The sequence below is a fragment of the Siniperca chuatsi genome, linkage group LG20 (genome assembly GCF_020085105.1).
Source record: "Siniperca chuatsi isolate FFG_IHB_CAS linkage group LG20, ASM2008510v1, whole genome shotgun sequence".
Lineage (NCBI taxonomy): Eukaryota > Metazoa > Chordata > Actinopteri > Centrarchiformes > Sinipercidae > Siniperca > Siniperca chuatsi.
The window spans coordinates 7,145,917-7,166,382 of NC_058061.1; the positions used below are offsets into that span (position 1 = coordinate 7,145,917).

At 39.9% G+C, this 20,466-nt stretch overlaps 2 protein-coding genes across 3 annotated transcripts in view; both read left to right on the forward strand.

The window, feature by feature from the left end:
* The window catches only part of ttyh2 (tweety family member 2), a 64,124-nt gene extending 58,647 nt beyond the window's left edge, over positions 1 to 5,477 (forward strand). Inside the window, exons 12-15 of one of the 2 annotated variants that reach the window (XM_044177770.1) lie at positions 1,243 to 1,428; positions 1,512 to 1,590; positions 2,757 to 2,783; positions 4,099 to 5,477. In XM_044177770.1, the coding sequence (XP_044033705.1) occupies positions 1,243 to 1,428; positions 1,512 to 1,590; positions 2,757 to 2,783; positions 4,099 to 4,179 (373 nt within the window). In that variant the 3' untranslated portion in view covers positions 4,180 to 5,477. The remainder of the gene's footprint in view (positions 1 to 1,242; positions 1,429 to 1,511; positions 1,591 to 2,756; positions 2,784 to 4,098) is intronic. The other variant, XM_044177771.1, reaches the window with a different exon arrangement.
* Positions 5,478 to 8,297: 2,820 nt separating this feature from the next.
* The window catches only part of kif19 (kinesin family member 19), a 40,386-nt gene continuing 28,217 nt past the window's right edge, over positions 8,298 to 20,466 (forward strand). Inside the window, exons 1-2 of the mRNA XM_044177767.1 lie at positions 8,298 to 8,849; positions 10,812 to 10,892. Of these exons, the coding sequence (XP_044033702.1) occupies positions 8,811 to 8,849; positions 10,812 to 10,892 (120 nt within the window). The 5' untranslated portion in view covers positions 8,298 to 8,810. The remainder of the gene's footprint in view (positions 8,850 to 10,811; positions 10,893 to 20,466) is intronic.

The following is a 20,466-nucleotide window of genomic DNA, read 5'->3' on the forward strand; positions in this document are numbered from 1 at the left end:
TATGGAACAAGCTGCTTGCAGAGATGATCTATATGGCTGTTTTTCTGGTGAGGATGGGCTGAGTAATGCAGGTGTAAGCAGGGGCTGTTTTGAAAACACTTCTTGTTAAGACACACTGACACTCGAGATGTAAACTACCAAGAAGCAACCTTTTGTAATGCAAGAAACAACAAAATTCACATTATCTTTTTCACCATGTCCGAGTCTGTTTCTGGGTTTGATTTCCTGACAGTAGAGCTTGTGAATGCTTATCAGCATCTGAGTCCCTGCTCACAGCTGTATTACCATACATTGATAACACAAATTTGTCCAAAAAAAAAAAGGTGGTGAAACGTCGGCTGTGATGGATCACATGTGCCAAGAAAGCTTCATGTCTCTGTAAGCTGATATTCATACTGTACTAAAGAAACACATGGCTTCCTAGAATGAAAAAAGTTAATATTAATGGATTTTGTCACTCCTGGATTTTGGGGATAATCAATCAATCTATGAGGATGCTCTACATTTCGGAACTACAGTTCCTGTAATGCTTTGTGGGATGTAAACAGGAAGTATAATGCTGCCAAGGATTCAGTGAGTTATACTGTAGGCTACAACTAGAGTCCCATGTTTTAAGCATATATTTGTTTGCATTTTGGCTAATCAGCACCACTAAAAGTATGCCGAAAGAAGCTATTAGCAGTTTATGTGTGCAGTGTACCCATTGATGTACAGAAACCTATCACTGGATTAATTTGAGACAGGGGAATATGTAAAAGTGTGATGATTTGCACGCAAGTTATGGAGTTATACAGTAGGGAGTGTCTTTTTTCCTATGATTTCTGAGTGGATTCATGGATGTTTATTTGTTATAGACATTGGAGATAATGATATCCTGTGTCATAGTGTAAGTCACACTGAGTCTAAAAATATGTGCATCATGTCTGTAGGATTTGACTGAGGTATGACTCAGAGAGGAAGTAGTCATAATTGTGTCACACACACTGCGGCTGCTGCCACTGCCCATGTTGATAAACAGCCAAATCAGCAGGCCAAACTACAATAATTAACTTCCCATTGTTTTTAGAACACCGGCATGCACCAGTCCTTTTCACTTCACACTGTATCTTTGCCTCACTCTCTCTCACTCTCCCGTGCAGAACACCTCACAGTTTGAAAACCTCTGGACTAAGCCAGTCATTGGCTCCTCCGCTGATGTTTCTCTCCCGATGTTTCTCTCCCGATGTTTCTCTCCTCCTCTAGGGAACGAGATTATGACGACATCGATGAGGAGGATCCATTCAACCCGCGGGCGAGGAGGATAAGCACTCAGAACCCCAACGTCACCAACATGCACAGCTTCTGCAGCTACAGCAGCAGCATGGGCAGCCAGAGCAGCCTACACCCGCCCGCCCCAGCTGTCTCCAACGCCCCCATGTCTGAGTACATGTGAGTGTACAAAGTGGGATTTCTAAATTTCATGTGTTCATAATTCCTCCGACATCTGAGTAGAGTCTTTCGTTCTTTCTCAGGAACCACACAGCTCTGTTTGGGGGAAATCCGCGATACGAGAACGTGCCTCTGATCGGACGAGGCTCTCCACCCCCATCGGTGCGTTGGGTCCCAGAGGCCAAGTCCTTCTTGTGACGTCACTTCCCTCTGAGCTAACAGATTTAGCCCTTAAAGCACAGGAAATTGTTTTATTATGAATAACTGCTGATTATTTCATTAATATTTTTACTGGGTGACTCAGCTCACTTCCTTTTTTAAATTTCACCTTTACATCACTCAAATATTAAGTCATATCTAGTAACCTTTCTTTGATTTAATGAACTTTTTAAAGGATTTTTTTTAGAGGTATTTAATGAGATACTCTTTCCTTGTACACTGTGCCTTCTTCTGCCCTCCATAACTTACAGGAGGCTGACTTACAGTACCAAAGCAAAGAGAGGAGAAGTAATGTAGTTAATATTTAATCATGAACTGAACATCATTTAGCCTCTCTCAGGCCAAATTCCCAGGAGGGAGTGACAGGGGTCAACTCACTCACTGGTGACAATAAAGGTTTTCTTCCTCATTGAATAAATTTGTCCCCTGCTGGGCCACTTGTCTCCTGTTATTGTACATCACGAAGATAAAAATAGAAACGTTTTGGATTAAATTTTCATTGGGCACAGCCTCTTAATAACATGCTGCACAAGTGTGTGATGAAATACAGCAGTTGAGTGCATTCTTTAGGCATCTAATCTACTTTAGATCAGTTGTTTTGTAATCTTATTTTTAAAGGATAATTTATAGAAACAATGTTGATCATCAGGTCAGGAAAAACAAACTAAATACATATTTTATGTCTGATAAATTGTATATTATTTGTTGTTATGTGTAGAGGTTTAAATTCCACAAAACTGTGACAGAGAATAATATATTTTCGACTCTTCATGTTAGTATTTTAGTACGGTGTGTAGATTAAGAAGAAAAATATCAATTTGATTCTATTATTTTGCTTATGTCATCATTCTCAGTAACCTTCAGCCTAGTTTCAATTTGAATTAATCAACAAATGTGATGTACTTTGCCTTACGACTTCTTTCCTAATTAATACCAGCAAGTAATATATAATCAAATTCTCCCTCATGACTGAGGGAGAAGCACCATGCAGTAGTCTGCAGCTAACAGCTTCTTTTATATATTTTTGTTTGTTCGTTTGTCATGTGTATGTTTGTTTGTTTGTATCTTTCATTTCTATATTTCCTCTTTTTTTTAATCAACTTTTGGAGATATACTCTCAGCAGTATAGAAACCGAGTAAGTCTTTTCAACTCTTCCTCAGGATTAACTCCCTCACTTTTCCTCTGTTGCATCTGCGTCTTTTAGCTCTCCTTCACCTCACATTACTTTGTTTGGTTCCTGTGCAGTTTCCCTGTTTGGCATGGCTTTGAACTCACAACCTGTTGTCCTCATTCCAGAAAGTCTGTTTGAGTTAGTGAGGGTTTGTCTGCCCCTGCCGTTCACAGGGTGGCACTGTAGTTATGTCCCTGGATTTCCTCACACCTCCCTGTGCATGCAGTTCTGCTCCAGCCATTCAATTCTATAGCTTGTACTGCCACAAGGTGTTAAGCACCAGATGTTGTGTAGTGCTATAGAATTTATGTTATCTGGGTATTGACAGATTTAGAGTGATGTTACAGTTACTGTTAATGTCAAAGTGATTGGAACATTTGGCATAATGGCACATTTAATGAGTTATGGATTGATTTGTTTGAACAAACTGTAGATTACATTTGTTATCTATGCCTGAACCATTTTTGTAGGTGTAGGTGAGAAAATCTATCTTTTGAGCATTAAAAGGGCAGGTGTAAATACAGGGTAGCTGATGAGAGAATTGAGTGCATGTGTACAGGTGGGTGTGGAGGTCAGGTGATGAAAACTTGTGGGAACATATTGGGAACACTTGCTGGATGGGGAGGGAATGGTAGGATCAGAAATGACAGGAAACGTTAAAGAAATCTTTTGGGAAAATACGTTTTTTTGCTTTCTTGCTGAGAGTCAGATGAGAAGATTGATACCACTTGCAAATCCAGTACCTTTAATAATGAAGCCAGAGCTAGGAGCTTAGCTCAGCATAAAGACCGGAAATGAGGAAACAGCTAGCCTGGCTCACTAATTAACACATTATAGCTAGATTTTTTTTTAATCTGTACAAAAACCAAAGTGTAAAAACAACAGGTTGGGGTTTTATGGGGGGTTGTGTGCTATTTCTTGGCTAGGAGCAGTGACTTTCTGAGTCTAGGCTGTTTGCCTGGAAGTGGTGGAAAGCAACTAAGTACATTTGCTTAAGTATTGTACTTAAGTACTAATGGGAGGTACTTGTACCTTACTTAAGTATTTCCATTTCATGCTACTTTATACTTCTGCTCCTTTACATGATGACTAGCTGTTTCCCCCTGTTTCCAGTCAAAAGATAGATTTTCAGTGGACTATTCTTTTAAACCCCCATGACATTTTCTTTCTTTTTAGCAGATGAATAGGCTTAGTCCATACCTGTGAGACCTCACCATCAGCTCACAGAATCAGCTTGTAATTGTGTGTGTGTGTGTGTGTGTTTACCTTTCCTCCACAGTACTCCCCCAGTATGCGGGCCACCTATCTGTCCATGACCGAGGAACAGAGAAGACACTTTGGGAACGACTTCCAAGCATAGACTTCTTTATCTGTCTGAGGAGGGAAACAGCATCACACACACAAATACACACACACACACACACACACACACATGCTCAACAGACAAAGTATGTGGCTACTCACTCGCATCACAGAGGACAGTGTGTAACATCTCGTTAGTCCAGGACTCCAGTCCGTGCAGTCTCAGGACAATGGAACCACATCTGTACTGGCCTCTGTGTGTTGTACGCTCATAAACGATTAATCACACTTTTCTCTTATTTATGGGGGAACCTGCTAAATATTTCTGACACGTGCTGTCGAACTTAACCTGCTCTGAATAAGTCGTGTTCGTTTGCTACCTGACACAAGTTAGTCGTCAGACTGTGTCTATTGGTGAAGCATTGAGGGGGAAAAAGCTGTGATGGCAAAGGTTTGACTGTCTTTATGTCCTTATGAGTTCCTCCGTTAAAACTTGATGAAACAGATTATTAATAACTTTATTTGATTAATAACTGATGAAACAGGTGATAGAAGCAATTCTGAGGATTCATTTCTCACAGCAGTAAAACAGCAACATGTTCAGAATAACGTAAAAAAAATTAAAATTATTAGTCCCTTCAGGTCTCCAAAGAGAAAAATGTGAACATGACAGCTGATATAAACATGGCATATTATTTTCTATGTATTGTGTTTCATGCTTGTTATTTGTGAAGCACAAACCCAGCACCGGCAGCACACAGGAGGTATTGTTGAGGTATAATTTATTTACATTCACACTCAGACATGCCTGCAAGTGAAGCTTTACGTTTCTAAATCTCCTGGAGACGAGACTACCTTGAGACCACTGCTTCTGTATATAAGTTGTACAATAACAGACTGTTGTCTCATTCATGATGTGGTTTATTTTGATCTTGTTTAAACAATGTGCCATTTTTATATATTTTTTCTAGTTTTGCGTGCAGATGTCACAAAGGATCCCTATTTTTTTGTATTTTATAAAGGGTCATTAATTCATGTTTCCTGCATGTCTAATCCAGCTAATAGAATAAAGTTGTAGTTTCTGTCATAAATTGGGAAGCTGTGCTGCTCTAACCATGATTAATGAGAATATTCAGGTAATTATTAATTCAAACCATCCAAACAATGTTTGTATTGACTAACACTGATTTTCTGTGGGGATTTAATACATGCAGTTTTGTTTATTAATTATTTTAAGTGTCATTTCTTTCAGCATGTTACATTGTACAGGCACTGAGTGGTGCATAATGTTGTGTGTGACCTTAAACTTAGGGGTCTAATTGTGAGTTGAATAAATCAGTTTTGAGTACAACTTGACATGTCTTCACCTTGTTGTTAGTGTTATAATACACAGAGTTAAAGTGGTTAGTCTTTGGTTTATGGTACGAACAAGTTGAAAGAGCAACCAGGTGTGTGGAGGGAAGCTCCGTGAAGCGGTGAGGATTCCTGAGGCAGACAGTCCGTGAGCACAGGTAGACTGGGCGAGGACGGCTGGCTGAAGCGGAACAGAGGTGAAGCCGTAGCGAGGAGCTTCTGAAGAGCCGGTGAGCAGATCGGACGCAGGTGTCGGTTTGAGGAGTGAGCCTGAACACAAGGAGTCAGAGGGTTGGTCGTGGACTCAGGAAACCTTTCTACAACAGCAGTGCAGAGGCCGAGCCGTTGCACCACTAGTGTAAACAGACGCTCTGGGGAAGACTGGTGAGAAGAGCCGGGTAGATGCACTGCATGGTCTTGATTGGTGGATGAAGAACAGGTGAGTAGCTGCAGGTGTGTCAGATTCTGGGTGGAGGTTCACCAGAGGCCTCGCCCCGCCAACACACACACACACACATACACACACACACACACACACATACAAACACAGGAGGGAACCAACAGGGGGCAAACAGACACTGGGAGTGGTACAGCTGCACCATGACAGTTAGGTGTTCATGTCCTTTGGGTGCACGACACCACAGGGGAAACTGTTGTGAGGAGGATACACTGAACAGAAAAAGTATTGCAACTACAATGCTGCATATTAATGTCGTTAACACCAAAGAGCACTTTTTTCAATTCATAACAGAAGTTATCTCATTGCACTTTTTCTATAGAGCAGGTCTAGACCGTACTCTTTATAATATTTATACAGAGACCCAACAAAGCCCACCATGAGCAAGCATTTGGCGACAGTGGCAAGAAAAAACTTCCTAAACCCCATTTAAACCCCTAAAGTCTCAAAAAATGGGGTTTTTTTTAGACATTAACCCACTGGGCATACTGTAATCCATACCCATAACTTGTTTGAATGATATAATATCTTGTAGGCCTACCCAAATACTGTAATTAAACATCTTTCCTCACAAGATTAAAAAAGATGCAGTCTTTTGAAGGACTCCATATATGAGTTATAGTAGCTTATAAGTGAAAAATAAATGGACACAGCTGCAGTTCTAGGTGAGCTCGACGTTTATATTCAAAATGTTCAAATGTGCCTTCACTTTACTTAATTTGAAAAAGAAGTAAAAATTAGAAAAATTGTACATCATATCTCCCACCCTGCTAAATGAACACCTGCTTATAGCCCTGTTGGCATCTAAATGGTTACTCCATATCCCAAATAGGTTTATTAGCTAAATCTTAGTTTCATGCAGTAACCCTGAGTGATGATTGAACTACTGTGTGTTAATTAATGTTGTAAAACTGGAACGCTGTTGTAAAGTACCCACAAAATGATTCACATTAGCACTGTGGTTGTGATGTTCTATACTAATATGATTATGTTCAGTGATGCTTTGTTCCTAGAACCAACTAACTAAAGATTATTAAAGTATCTATTTTATAATGACATTAAACTGAGAAAATCTTTGCATTTAAAATTGTTTTCACATGCAGCCATATTTGTACATATTACTGTGAATTTTGTTATAATGGTACTGATGTTCTGATAGTATTCATCTTACATATGAATTTATGATATCTTAAAAGTCTCCCTCCACTCAAATATGTGTTTTGGTTCATGTTACTTTTGGTTAATGTTTGAGCTTCACTGCGCAGAATGATTTATGAGCAGAGTTTGACACTAGAACGCTGTTTTCACATTCATCTGCTGAAGGTGGAACGTTTTTCTGTGCAAGTTTAACATTTACGGGCACGATTTGTGACATCATAGCTAGTTTGGAGCCAGTCATGGTTCAAATATGTGGAAACTTGAAGCCTCCAGTGCACATACACTGAGAATGGACTTTTCAGTGCATAGGAGACATCTTGTGTCTAGTATATCCTGATTTTTGATCGTTATTATTATTATTATTATTATTATTATAGTAGTTTAATTTATGAAATGATAATAATTTGCATATTGATAGATTCTAGATTTTTGGTTTTGACAAGGGAGAAGGTGTAGATGTAATTAAGAATTTTTAACTAAGTAACTGAACTTAATTTGCTGAAAATCCATATAGATCCAACACTACATGCTAAATCCAAGCAGAGCATTTTTAAATGCCTCATTTAATTAATTAACATTTCATCCCATCTGTGACAACATGGCTTTTTGAGCACCAAAGCACATATAATTAAGATATCCTCAAAACTGTTTGTTTTTTGGGTCATTGATGATCTGACTTTGTTAGATTTTTTTTAAAAACGGGAACACGACCCCAAAAACTGAGGATGCGGTTTTTTGGGTTTTTTTGGAACGTGTGTATCTGCGTGTTTGTGTTTGTTTGTGTTTGTTTTTATTCAAATATCTTTGAACAAGTCATTTTTAATTCTTCCAGCAGATGTCGCCATAGTCTCACAAAAAGTGCTGCCCAGTGGAGGCTGTATCAACAACTCCTGCAGAAAAAGCTGCACATAGTATACCAGAATATTTTTAGGTTAATATGGAACACTGTAGAAGGTAGCTTTAATGTATATATGTTTGCATTTGCGAAAAAAATAGTAATATACGAAAACACACACACACACATATGAGAAAAAAAATAGACTAAATCCAGGTCATATTATTTTTTCTGGCATAATACTTTCTATCCCGACCCATGCAATGAAAATGTCAAGAGCCTACCCCGCGGTTTTATTTTATAATCGGAAGGAGCATTGTTTAGCTAGTTTTTATTGTAGCTAGCTTGATACAACACCGCTGCTCTGCTGATCTCCAGGGACAACGTGTAGTTACGCACATACACGCGCGCGCACACACAGAAACCCACAACAGCAGCAGGGCAGCGAGGAGAGACAGGGAAGTAACTGTAGCAGGTGGGCTGCTGCCGGTGTCACCCACCTCTCTCCGGCTCTTGAATTATTCTCGTGTTCCTGTTTCTGACCTGCTGAGTGGGAAACGCACAGGACGAGCGGTGGAGCGTCGACGCACTTTGAAGGACGCAGAAAGACTAGCTGGGACTCGGCTGATAGTACGACAGGGGACGTTAGCTGAGCGTGAGGCTGTTAAGCTCTGTGGTAGATGCTGTTATTGTTCTGAGGACACAGTCAGAAACCATTACAGCAGCTGCAGAGAGTCCTCCTCTAGTTGTTTGTTGTGTTGATGTGGGCGAAACAGGTGGGGGTTTTTTAGAGGAGCTGGCATGCCGGTACCGACAGTGAAGACGGTGGTCCAGTGTCCCGTCTGCCGTTGACGCTTATTATCCTTCTCTCTGACCGAAAGTGGCCATGAAGGACACGGGGGAATCAAAGGACCACCAACTGACTGTGAGTTCAAACTACAGTCTGTCCTTTTAATGTTGCTTTTAATTCCTGGCAGGAATTTAAAAAGTTAGATGAGTTTCCCCTTTAGAGAAACAAGCTGTTGTTAGTGGGCAATAACGTTTAAACCTTATAATACCATATAATACAAAGAAACAAACCCAGAAAGCTGCTGCTAATTGTATACTCAGTGGCCACTTTGATAGGTACACTAGTGCAATCTAATGCAATCCAATACAACTGTTCTGCCATGAGGTCTACTTTTATGATTCCTATAATGTTCAGTTTTTGTTGACATTGTATGAAATGTGTGAATTCAATTATATGCTTATTAGTGAGGTCATAGTTAAAGGTGGTGTTGTAATGGACTACATTATATTGAGAGGTGTTGTCCTGTCTATTTACATACATGAGAGGGGCAGAATATTAGGAACACCACCACCCACTATGAGCTCAGTGCTAAAACATATAATTCAGTTAACACCTCTATGACTGTCTCAAAAAGACCCGAACATTATAGGCATCATAAAAGAGGAATTTACAGCCGAACAGTTGCATTGGATCGCATTAGATTGTGCAGGTATACCTAATAAACTGTATTTTTGTGTTTGTTTGTTTTCAAATAACTATATGTGTCTTTTTATAATTCTTAACAGCATGTATTGTTGATGTTATATGTTAGATTTCCCAGCCCTACAATACCTGCACTGTGTTCTGCAGCCCGTATCTGAATAATTGAAGTGGCTGTTTCAGTTGCCTTGCCTCTCTCTTGTTCAGCATGTAATACACTTTCTACAGGGCGCTGACAGAGGGAGTACCTTATTATTCTATTATATTCTTTGGTGGAACTAAGGTGGATCAGTATTACTATTATTATTACTAATACAAATACTCCAAAAAGCCCCAAACCCAGGTAACACATTTAACACGCTGCAATGTGTTCAACAGTACATCAGTACTTACTAATTGTGGGTCATATGCATGCCAGCCTCTTGGTACATGACACCACTGCTGTGATTGTTATTGTTTTTTTCTTCCCATTTTAGTCCTATCAAAAGTTTTTCTTCTGATCTCTGAATGTTTTCATGGACAGAAATCATGCAGGGAGAGAAAGTATAACAAACGGATAACTGTGTGGGACTGTATTAATGTAATAATGCAATGTTCCACTCAATTTGTGGTTTTGTATCTGCCAAAATACTATCCAATGTTTATAAGAGACGGCTAATTTAGCCTCTAAAGCTACAGGTGTCTGTTTCACATTTGAGATGAGTGTTGCTGATTGTGGGAAAATGTCACCACTCAATTTGTTTCTTAACTTTTGAAGAAGAAATTGACATTAATCAGGCTGTGAAGTGATTAAGAGAGGGATGTGGGGTTGAATAAGTTAGTCAATCCATTCATCCATCTGTTTTCTATACCTATTTATCACATTCAGGGTGCTGGTGACATGTAACACCCTAGACCTGTCACCAGTCTGCCACAGACCTAACACACATAGACAATCAAACACATTTATACTCATATTTACATCTGTGGACAATTTTGAGTTTCCAGTTGACCTAACCTGCATGTGTTTGGACTGTGGGACTGGAAACTAGAGAGTGAAAATGAGGATAATATGCAAAATTCACGCTGGAAAAAAAAAACAGTCAACAGGGTTTGGTCTTGACTCAGGACCTTCTAAATCTGTGCTTTACTCAAGCAATTTTTGTATTTCATCTCCATGAATTTGGGCTACTCTGGAGAGATTTTTTAATCTACAACTGCATCAATACAGACTCTAGACACACATCGTTCATAAATAGGAACTAATTTATTATAGAAACTACAGTACTCTTGTGCGTGGTCAGTGTCCTTCCTATTCATCAAGAGTTCAATTCATTTTCTAACCTGTAATTTCAGTAAATTGAATATCTCTGTATTGATTAAATTCAAGGACAACTAAATTCGCTCTGTGTGCCACAGGTTGCCTTGAGGATCCGACCCCTCAGCGATGCTGAGCAGGAGGAGGCGGCTACGATCGTGGCCCACAGAGTGGATGACCAGGTGAGATGGTCGTTCTTTATTCTACTGCTGTGTGTGCGTGTGTGTGTGTCAGTAACCTGTTTACCTCTGTGCACATACAGTATGCATGCACGTGAGTGAGTGATAGGGTCAGTGTGTGCGCTTGTGTGAGAGACGGCTGTTGTCTCTGTTTCAGAACCCTCTTTCTGCCTGTCATGAGGCTGCACAGATAAGGTATCTGCAGGGACCTCAGTAAAGCCAGCAGCTCTTTTTTTAAAAACAACTCGTTTGTAAACCTCAAATGTCACAATTCATTTGTAAATTAATGCTGGATGACTCAGACGTGTAGCAAAGAGAGTGACCTTTCTAACGGAATAGAAATTCTTTCATAAGCAGACGGCTGAAAGCTTCGCCATAGTGAATGCCTAGGGTTTAATTGGACAGCAACAACTGCAGAGCTGTGTAACACTTCTACATAAAGCATTCGTGCTGATGGTAGTTCAGTCTCTTAGTGTGTGTGTGAGTTACAGCTAGGGCAGAAAGTACTGATTATTTCTGTTATGGATTAATCTAACAATTATGCTGTCATTTTCTGTCAGTCAGTACTCCATCGATTTAGCATTGCACTTCTATAACATTGTCAGACTCACGATGGACAGTTTAAAAAAAGACAGAACAAAATCGATGCAGCAGAACCAGTGATATCGTCCTTTTTCTTTTTCCTTGTCAAAACCTGCCTGCTGCTTACATTAACCACAAAGCCACTCGACCGCTGACTGTTATGTCTGAAATTCGTGTTATGCTAGTAATGGCTAACGCAGCCTCAAACGGAGATGGGGAGCGGGCTACAGACGTCCGGTAAGCCCACCTCTTCCTAACTCTGCACGCTCAGATTCTTTTAATTTTCAAACTTGTCATCTTAGGCCCCAACCGACACTTTTTCAGGCAGTTTATCAGACTCCGCACAGCTCCCTCCTGAACCACAAAAGGCTTTACACAACTTTTTTCACAAATGCAGAAGTACTCCCCAAGACCTGTAAGCAAATGTTGATGTGTAAAACCTTTAAGCATGACAGCCATTTTACTCATACTATCAAGCTGTAGGATTTGTTGCCATTTCTCAGAGCAAAGTTTGTTCTGAGAACATATTTTAGTGCTTTGGGATGAAAATCTTCTAAGATCAGTCTTGACAAGCGTTGACATACTATTAAGTCAGTAATGCCACCCTGTGCACTAACTAAAGACAAATTTATAGAACAGAAAGTTCTACTGAAACAAATGCCCCAGTGCAATTGGATGATACTGACTGCTGCTACTGTATTCTGTTGCTGCTGCTAACTTACTTTCACTGGCTATTGTCCCTCAGTGCATTACTAGCTAAAACACACAACCTCCACACCAGCCGTCACTCATATATTATTCAATTCAAGACATTTCTGTTGCTAACTGCTTGCTGTTGCTAACTTCTGTCGCTACCGCTAACTGCTATTTACTGCAGCCACCACTGCACTACTAGCTGAAATTCTACCCATAAGTTACACACTATACGCTGATTCGAGGACTATCAGTGCAAGTTATCCCTGTTTCTATTAGAGCTGAAATGATAGTTTGATTAACAGAAAATGAATCAGCAACTATTTTGATAATCAATCAATTAATTAAGTAATGTTTTTAGCAAAAACAATGCGAAAATTCACCAGCTTTTCAATTGTGATGGGTACTTCTTGCTATTTGCTGATATTCTCTAGACCAAACAATTGAATCCATTAATCAAGAAAATAATCAGTAGATTAATCGATAATAACAATAATAGTTAGTTGCAGCCATAATTTTTATGATACACCAGACATTGGAACATACTTTATATTTTAATCAGTATCTATGTTGACATTGGAAAATAGATAATACTAACAACATTATGCCTGGCTCTGTTCACTCTATCCCCACTTGTGTGTCGTCGTCCCCCCACACACACACACACTCAATATGAGATGGCTTTCTGATTTGTTTGGCAAGTAAACTACTTTGAATGGAGCCATTATGCTAATTGTATTTTCTATTAGAGTGAACCATGACAGGAGTGCTTCTGAATGAACAGAATGTAGATTGGCTATGATGGCCGCAGTTATGCACAACAACAGAGGGCTAGTCTTACACATATCATATAAATTACACCAGACACATTCATCTTGGATTTATATATCCAAGCAATAAATAAAAATAGATTGTTATCACACAGCAGAGGTGATCCTGTCCTTAGAGCACGACCACTGTGCGCTGTATGTAATGAGGTTGCTATCATGTGACCTCTCATATGAGAAGGACAAGTACGAGCTCCATGAGGTCCATGTTTACCAGCAGTCCTCGCGTTTGAACTGGTCCCTCTTGGAGACCATTTAGCAGTACCAACGGTGAGTGTGTGATGATGATGAACATAGTGCAAATGATAATGAGCATCGTGACTGGGAACCTGCTGAGGTGTTTCCTTGCTGAGTGTAGGCTGATTAAAGCAGTAGTGGGCATACTGGTGGTGGGCAGCTTTTCTTGATTAATCGAGACGAAGCCAGAAAAGTGACAGCATAGCAGCAGCTGACATAGTGACTCAACCTTGACAGTAACCAGTGCTGGAGGGAAACATTATATTCATGCAAGGATGTGATTAGCAGTGTTTGTTCATGCTGTTGAAGGATTTTACTAGAGAACACTTCTAGTAACAGATAATCTACGGCGCTGACTTGTTTGTCTGTCTTCTCAGAAGTAATTCGATTACACCAAGTCTTAAGAACAACATCAGCACGTCAGCCTGCCATGACATAATTAAAATAGGCTTGGACACAGGGGATTACAGCATAGTGGTAGGCAGGTAGACATAGTGCTGACGCAGCCACCATAACAAGGCTTTGTTATTGTCTCCAGCTCAACCGAACGTCAGCTAGAAAAAAATGTTTTTGTGTGTCTCCTGTTCAACTTTACCAATGCAATGTATTGATTATATTCCTGAACAGCACAGGTCATACTGTATTATGTCTGTGGAGAGAATTACAAACTGACAGATATGCTGTATGATCTCTATGGGGTTATATCGGGTTCACTCAGGCACATTGTCAGCAAAGGATTAGCAGAGCTTATTGTACAACACACACTTGTTATTGAGACAGTGGGATTCTGGGAATCTGCTGTTTACCTATATTGAGAAAGGCTCACCTGGGCTGCCCTGACATAAATGGAGGGGATATAGTGAGGAAGGTCGAAACAGGGATGTGAGATTATAGACCACAGGATGGCTGAATCTTTCACACCTGCCCTAGCCATCACCCAAGTCACACACAAATATATGCAGATATGTACTGTACATATAAATAACTTAAATCTCTTCCACACGCTGTCCCTCCACAAATACACAAGACTGTGTGCTGATTACTTTGTTTGTGACACAGACAGACAGGTGATGACCATATGGCCAAGAGGTAGTGCTCAGACAGATTAGCAGGGTGCTCGTGGCTAACTTAGCTTGGGTGGGAGTACCCAGATCTGGCTCTGCTGGCAGAAAGCAGACAACTTGAAGCTGAGCTAAGCCTGCGGAGATGAGCTCATAGGATGGGTTTTAGCTCAGGTTAAGCCTTCTGCCACCTGCTCTCTTTCTCTCTCTGGCTTTACTCTTCCCTCACTGACAGCCTCAGGGGATTCAGCCGCTGCCTTTCATGGACCACCTGTTGCCTGTTATGCTCAATGGGCTTTTCTTGTCCTTGAGTGAGTAGTACACAGGTCAGAGTTGTAGTGAGGTGGTTTAATGAATGAGATATTAAATGACTCAGGATGAACTATTTTTATTTAGTCAAGGTCATAATATTGTAACAAGTGTTACCGGCGTAGAAAAGTGGCTTTTATCCCAAACTGTGTACAAGATACAGGTAGGCTTTACTATATCTAAACAGCAAAGCATGATTCTAGTGGAATTTGATCTTGTAAGCTGATCTACTATTAAACTTGATTTTAAAAGAAGGAAAGTTAAATGATCATTTTTGATGATTGTCATGCAAGGACACCTTCATGGGGCCAGGAGAAAAAGTGTTCTCGGCCAGCTTCTTAATGACGCAGGTTGGGGAAATTAAGAAACCAGCCCAACCAGTGTTGTCTGGGATACTGTGGACAGTGAAAACGGCAGACATCTTAAATGGTTATGGGACAAAAGAAAGAACACCCATGGAGATCAGATACTGCTTCGAAATGGACATCAGAAAAGGTTACAGTTTGAGTTAATATTGTAACTTCTTTTAAGTTCTAAAGAAGATGAGAAACAAGGTATTTAGATTAGAAACAGGCAATTATGACTGTTGTGAAGAAAACAAAGTCATTACTTGCATTGATAAAGGTTGTTGTTGGGTGTTAGGGCATCCTTGAATAAGCTAGTATATTTTGCATAACACACAATATAATGTGATTTTGACCAAAAAAATAAAGGGATAGTTTGGGTATTTTGAAGTGAGGTTGTATGAGGTACTTATCCATAGTCAGTGTATTACCTACAGTAGACAGCGGACAGCTCGCCACCAGTGTGGAGAAGCAGACAGGAGTACCGGTACAGAATCAGAGCAATGCAATGCTGTGGACAGGGTCAGCAGAAAAATGTATTTTAGCCAGATAAAAAAGCCCACCTCAAAAAAATCAATATCAGTTTAAGTGTACACTGATTATGGATAAGTACCTCATACAACCTCACTTCAAAATACCCAAACTATCCCTTTGGGCCTTGAAGCTATTGCCACTGTAATGATAACTTGTCTCAAGGAAGTTTTAAGTCTCTGCAAAAATACATTTTTGTGGATTTCTGAAATAAATGGAAGCTGATAGTTTATCCTGAAAGGAAATCATTTTAAATACGTGTGCTTTCGCTGGTATGCTTTGAAAATGTTTTAGTACTCTAACCAAAATATTCAAACCCACTGGTATGGTCCTTTAATACCAGATTTACCTGATTTACTGTAATATTAAAACTGCAGATTTATTACTTTTGGCCACTACGTTTATGGACAAAATGTTGGTTTACACCAGCTCCTAGAGTGCCATTTACTCTTACTCATTCTGTTGTCATGGCTGATCAGAACTGACTCTACGCATTTCACTCCAATCAAAAAATGATTTTACTTCAAAATTCAAATAAGAATGAACATAAGGTAATGAACACGTTGTTGTTTCTATTTAGGTTCTCAACTGACCTGAGACCAAAAGCATAGTAGGGATTTCTGGCACAACTTCACCAACTTCCAAGTTGCATGGAGAAGGGAATAAGTCCGGAGAAGTCAAAGCTCCAGCAACACTTGTAGTATAAAGAACCAACATTCTTGGACAACTTTATTATCAGACAAACGCGTTTCGGCTTGTGGCCTTCATCAGGGTCAAAAGGCCAAAAGCCTAAACGTTGGTCTGACAATAAAGTTGTCCTTTATACTACAAGTGTTGCTGGAATTTTGACCTCACCGAACTGCTAGAGTAGCCTTGGTCAGACAGTATTTCCCATAGAGTTAGAGTAAAAGACCAGAGAGGTGATATCATCCCTCCTTATGAGGCTAAAGGGAAAGCTGTGTTTATCCCCCAAGGGATAAAGATGGTTGCTCAACCTTGTGAATGAGATACCTGAGAGGATCATTTTATCTCACTACTGATTTAACTCTACTTACAAAAGACTACGTGGTAAGAATTTAGAGCATACAACTAATCAAAATTAGCTATACACTACAGAATACAAAACACTTAATTCCTTAAAGCATGTTTTAGCTTTAATACATTTACACAGATCCCAGGTTCCTTAATCCAAAACAATCTGTTTTTGAGGTCTTGCCAGTGGTGATTTATTCATACTCATGTAGATGTAAATATCTTGTCAGGAGAAGTGAGGGTTTACACCGTGCAGGATATGTCTTATTTAGCCATCGAACTTGTGAGGCATGTATTTGGCAGCGCTGGCCTGTCAGTAGCACACAGTAGGGAGTGTTTTATAGTGAGGCCTCATCTCCATGGAGACACCTAGACAAGGTCATGGCCATTGTTATTTTTTTTTATTTATTTTTTTTATTCCTGTTCCTCAGTACTACAGTATTCCATATGGGAGAATAAGGAAAAACAGCAGGGGAAAAAGGCCCCTTGTTGGTGGTTGTTGTTTTTTGTTTTGTTTTTATGTCTGAGGATGGATTGGATTGGCTGTAATACATACGTTTTTTGATGGAACATTTGTTTGGCTCGATTGTTGGCAGGGTTGGCAATGCACTTTGTGGTGGACTTTAAGTGTAGTAGCAATAGATATATCACACAAAGTATTGATGTTGGAATTTCACGGTCATCTTTTTCAGATTGAGACTTCTGTTATGTGCAGCTAATCGGGGACTTAAAAGCCCCTCTTCATAACAACAAGAGGAGCAGAGACTTAAAAAAAAGACTTTCCTACCGTGTATTCATTCATGTGTTTACCTGAAGAAGAAGAAAAAACTAACCCTGTGGCAGGTGGTTCATTCTGATCCCAGAGAGAGAGTGAGAGAGAATGCCAGCCAGCAGGCAAACAAAAATGTGCCATTTTGCCTCTTTGTTCTTTTGTAAAGATCAAGTCCTTTAAAACAATAAGCAGCATTCAAGTCTACTTGATTATAGTATACCATGAATTGGCAAATTTTCTACCTTTGTTGAGTACAAAGCACCTCACCTCAAGTGCTCAGTGCAGAGTTTCCGTCACCCTCTACACAGGTCTGTTAGTGAAAGGAGATTCAAATTGCCTTTAGCTTACAGGCTGCACTAACTTGCTGGAAAACAAACTACTGTGAATGAGAAATGTATTGTACTCCAAACTAAATCTAATTTGCGATGTTCAAACCGCTGTCGAATACAGAACACACATACGCATTACATAGGAAACGCAGTGCGAAGAAATGACATGACCAGGCAGCAGTGTACTGAGAGGCAGTGAACAATGCTGTGCAAAAATTGTGGAAGAAAAGTTCAAGTAGCCATACTGACATTGATCAAAAACAGACTGGCAAAAATGCACCTGTTTCTTTGTGCAAACACAGCAAATTTGATTTCATTTGGAGATAGTGAAGGAGAGTAACATGCATCAGAAATAAATTTGCATAAGAATTACCCAGTTAACTTCTCGCTTAATGCTCCCCCACCTATGACTGATAGAAATGTTCTCTCCAACACCATCTTTCATTGGCATAATAGCCTAGTTAATCTGGGGAAAACGTGAAAAAGGGCACACTTTGTCCATACAGAGACTTTTTTTTACGAGGCAGAGTGTTTGTATAGCTTCACAGTTGGACAAGAGAGGGAAAGGAACTACAAATAGCCATGTCCTTTTTAGCTGCGAAGATTTAACCTCCACACACAGAGCCAGAGCCAGGAACGAGACCTGAACCTAAAATGGCAACAGTGGCACAGCAGTGAGACGCAAAAATGAATAAGAATCACAGAAGAGTTTATTTTGGATCGCACACAGAAGGTAGTCCTGCTTTTTTGCAAAGCTAGGTTAATATGTCAACACAAATAGACTGTCTAACCCCGGGGAGTGGATAATCTTCGATTTCCTCATTTTCTCTGACTCCAAGTGACACTCTCACTGATTCCCCTGATCCCTGCCCCTCCCTTGAGTCTCTTTTGCAACAAGGGCTATTGTGGGTGGGTCTGTGCATGTTTGTGTGAGTTGTATGTGATCCCTCTCAATGCCCTCCCTACACTTCCACTCGTAATGTTGATGAGAGAGCAGGGCGTGACAGCTCACTACAAGGGGCCTCTGAAGGAGACTAGATGCTGGAGTGTCCCTGCTGTTAGTTTTTCTGAACAGCTTGTATTACTGAAGTAAGCAAACTTATTCCCCCCGACTAACCCCTCTGGGTGTACAGCAAGGCCTTTGCCATAAGGACTAGGAGGCACCTAGGAATCACAATGAGTTAACTATGCAATTTGATTAAAAAAGCAGTAATATACAATAAAGCTGTTACATAATAAAGGACATAATGCAGCAGGTGTGAACTGTTCACACCATGCTGTGTCCTTTGGCAACTTCTGAGTCAGTCCACAGGGAGGTGATGAAAAGGATAATACCTCTTACACAAGCAGGAAGTACAGGCCACCTGTAGGCTCATCAATGTGCCTTCTTTATTGGGCTCCTGGCCAGAAAGACAGGCAGGGATTGGTCCATTGTAACATAGCTAATAGGTCACAAGTTGATTCTCACAACCAAAGTGAACATCAACAGCCAAGCATTGTCTCAATACACTGATAAATTGAACTGAATGAGGTGAGTGGGAAGAGCAACAGGTGGACAGAAGGAGGCTGAGGAAAAATCTGACAGATTTACAGCTGGAGATTGTAAGGCATTTAAGAAAACATCTCCCAAATGTCTTGGGTGTTAAGAAACTAGAGTGAGTAAGTCTCTAAGGGTGTTTTCTGTGTAATACTCCAGTCATAACAACATGTTGTTTGTCCGGTAAGGCTCATCCATGAGACCGCCTTTCCAGTAAAATGACAGCACCAGTTAAAGCTGGAAATGATGGAAATGTTTATGCACAGTAGCCAAGTGGGAAGTATTGTTACCCAGTCCTATCTTACAGTGGCAGATCAGAAGAAGTGGTGTCATTTTTTGAACATTTTGTTGTTTAGTTTTGAGGGCTGCATCCAGAAATATTGTATATGACAAAAGTGCCACCTCTGGTTTAAACCAAGACCATACAGTTTTACAAAAAAAACTGAATTTCCATGCAAACGTGCTGCTAACATGCTATCTATTGTCCCCAATGGGGAGGTTGTAACCAGATAAAACAGAGAACAAACAGAGACTTAAACTAAAGATGCATAATAAAAATAGATAATAAAATACATAAAATATATAATAAAGATACATAAAATTTAATGCTAAAACGCCCCATGCAAGCTCACACAAAAGAATGTATATCAAGTGACAGCCTAACATAAAACCTAGAGTACATCCAGGTCCATCCACAAGTCAAACACAGCAGAGTCTAAGTACATATGAGGCTAACAGCTTAGACCAGAGTCAGTGTCAGACTTTGAAAACCTCTGGCTTAGACTGATGAAAAACAAGCAATATCTAAACTCAGAGCTGAGCCTGACTGACTCAGTCTGAGATAACCTGAAATGGCTACCATAGAAAGGGTAAAAGAGTGAATAGTGTGCAAAAAGGAAGGGACGCACATACCTTACCTCAGGTGCCATCCACATACAGTATGCACTACAGTATACAAATTTTCATACTTGTTTGCAGTTACAAGAAATTAAGTACATAATTGTTTTGTAGTAACAGTAAATGATACATGGTGTGCATCAACAAATGTTAATCAAACTGACCTTGGGACACGACTGACAATTAAACTTCACAAAGAGAAAGCAAAATATTTTTTTAATGCTTTCTGGGTTCTTACAGGAGCTGTCTCACCATCATCTGCATACAAACTTATATCAGCACACTCAAAAATTCTGCACACTGCATACCAAAAACCCACTTTGTGTGTCTATTTTTCATCCATCCAACAATTTAGTTTTCTATATAATGGCTACTCTTAGTCTATTTCTCTTTACTGCAGTACATAAGCTTTCATCTTCAAAAAAC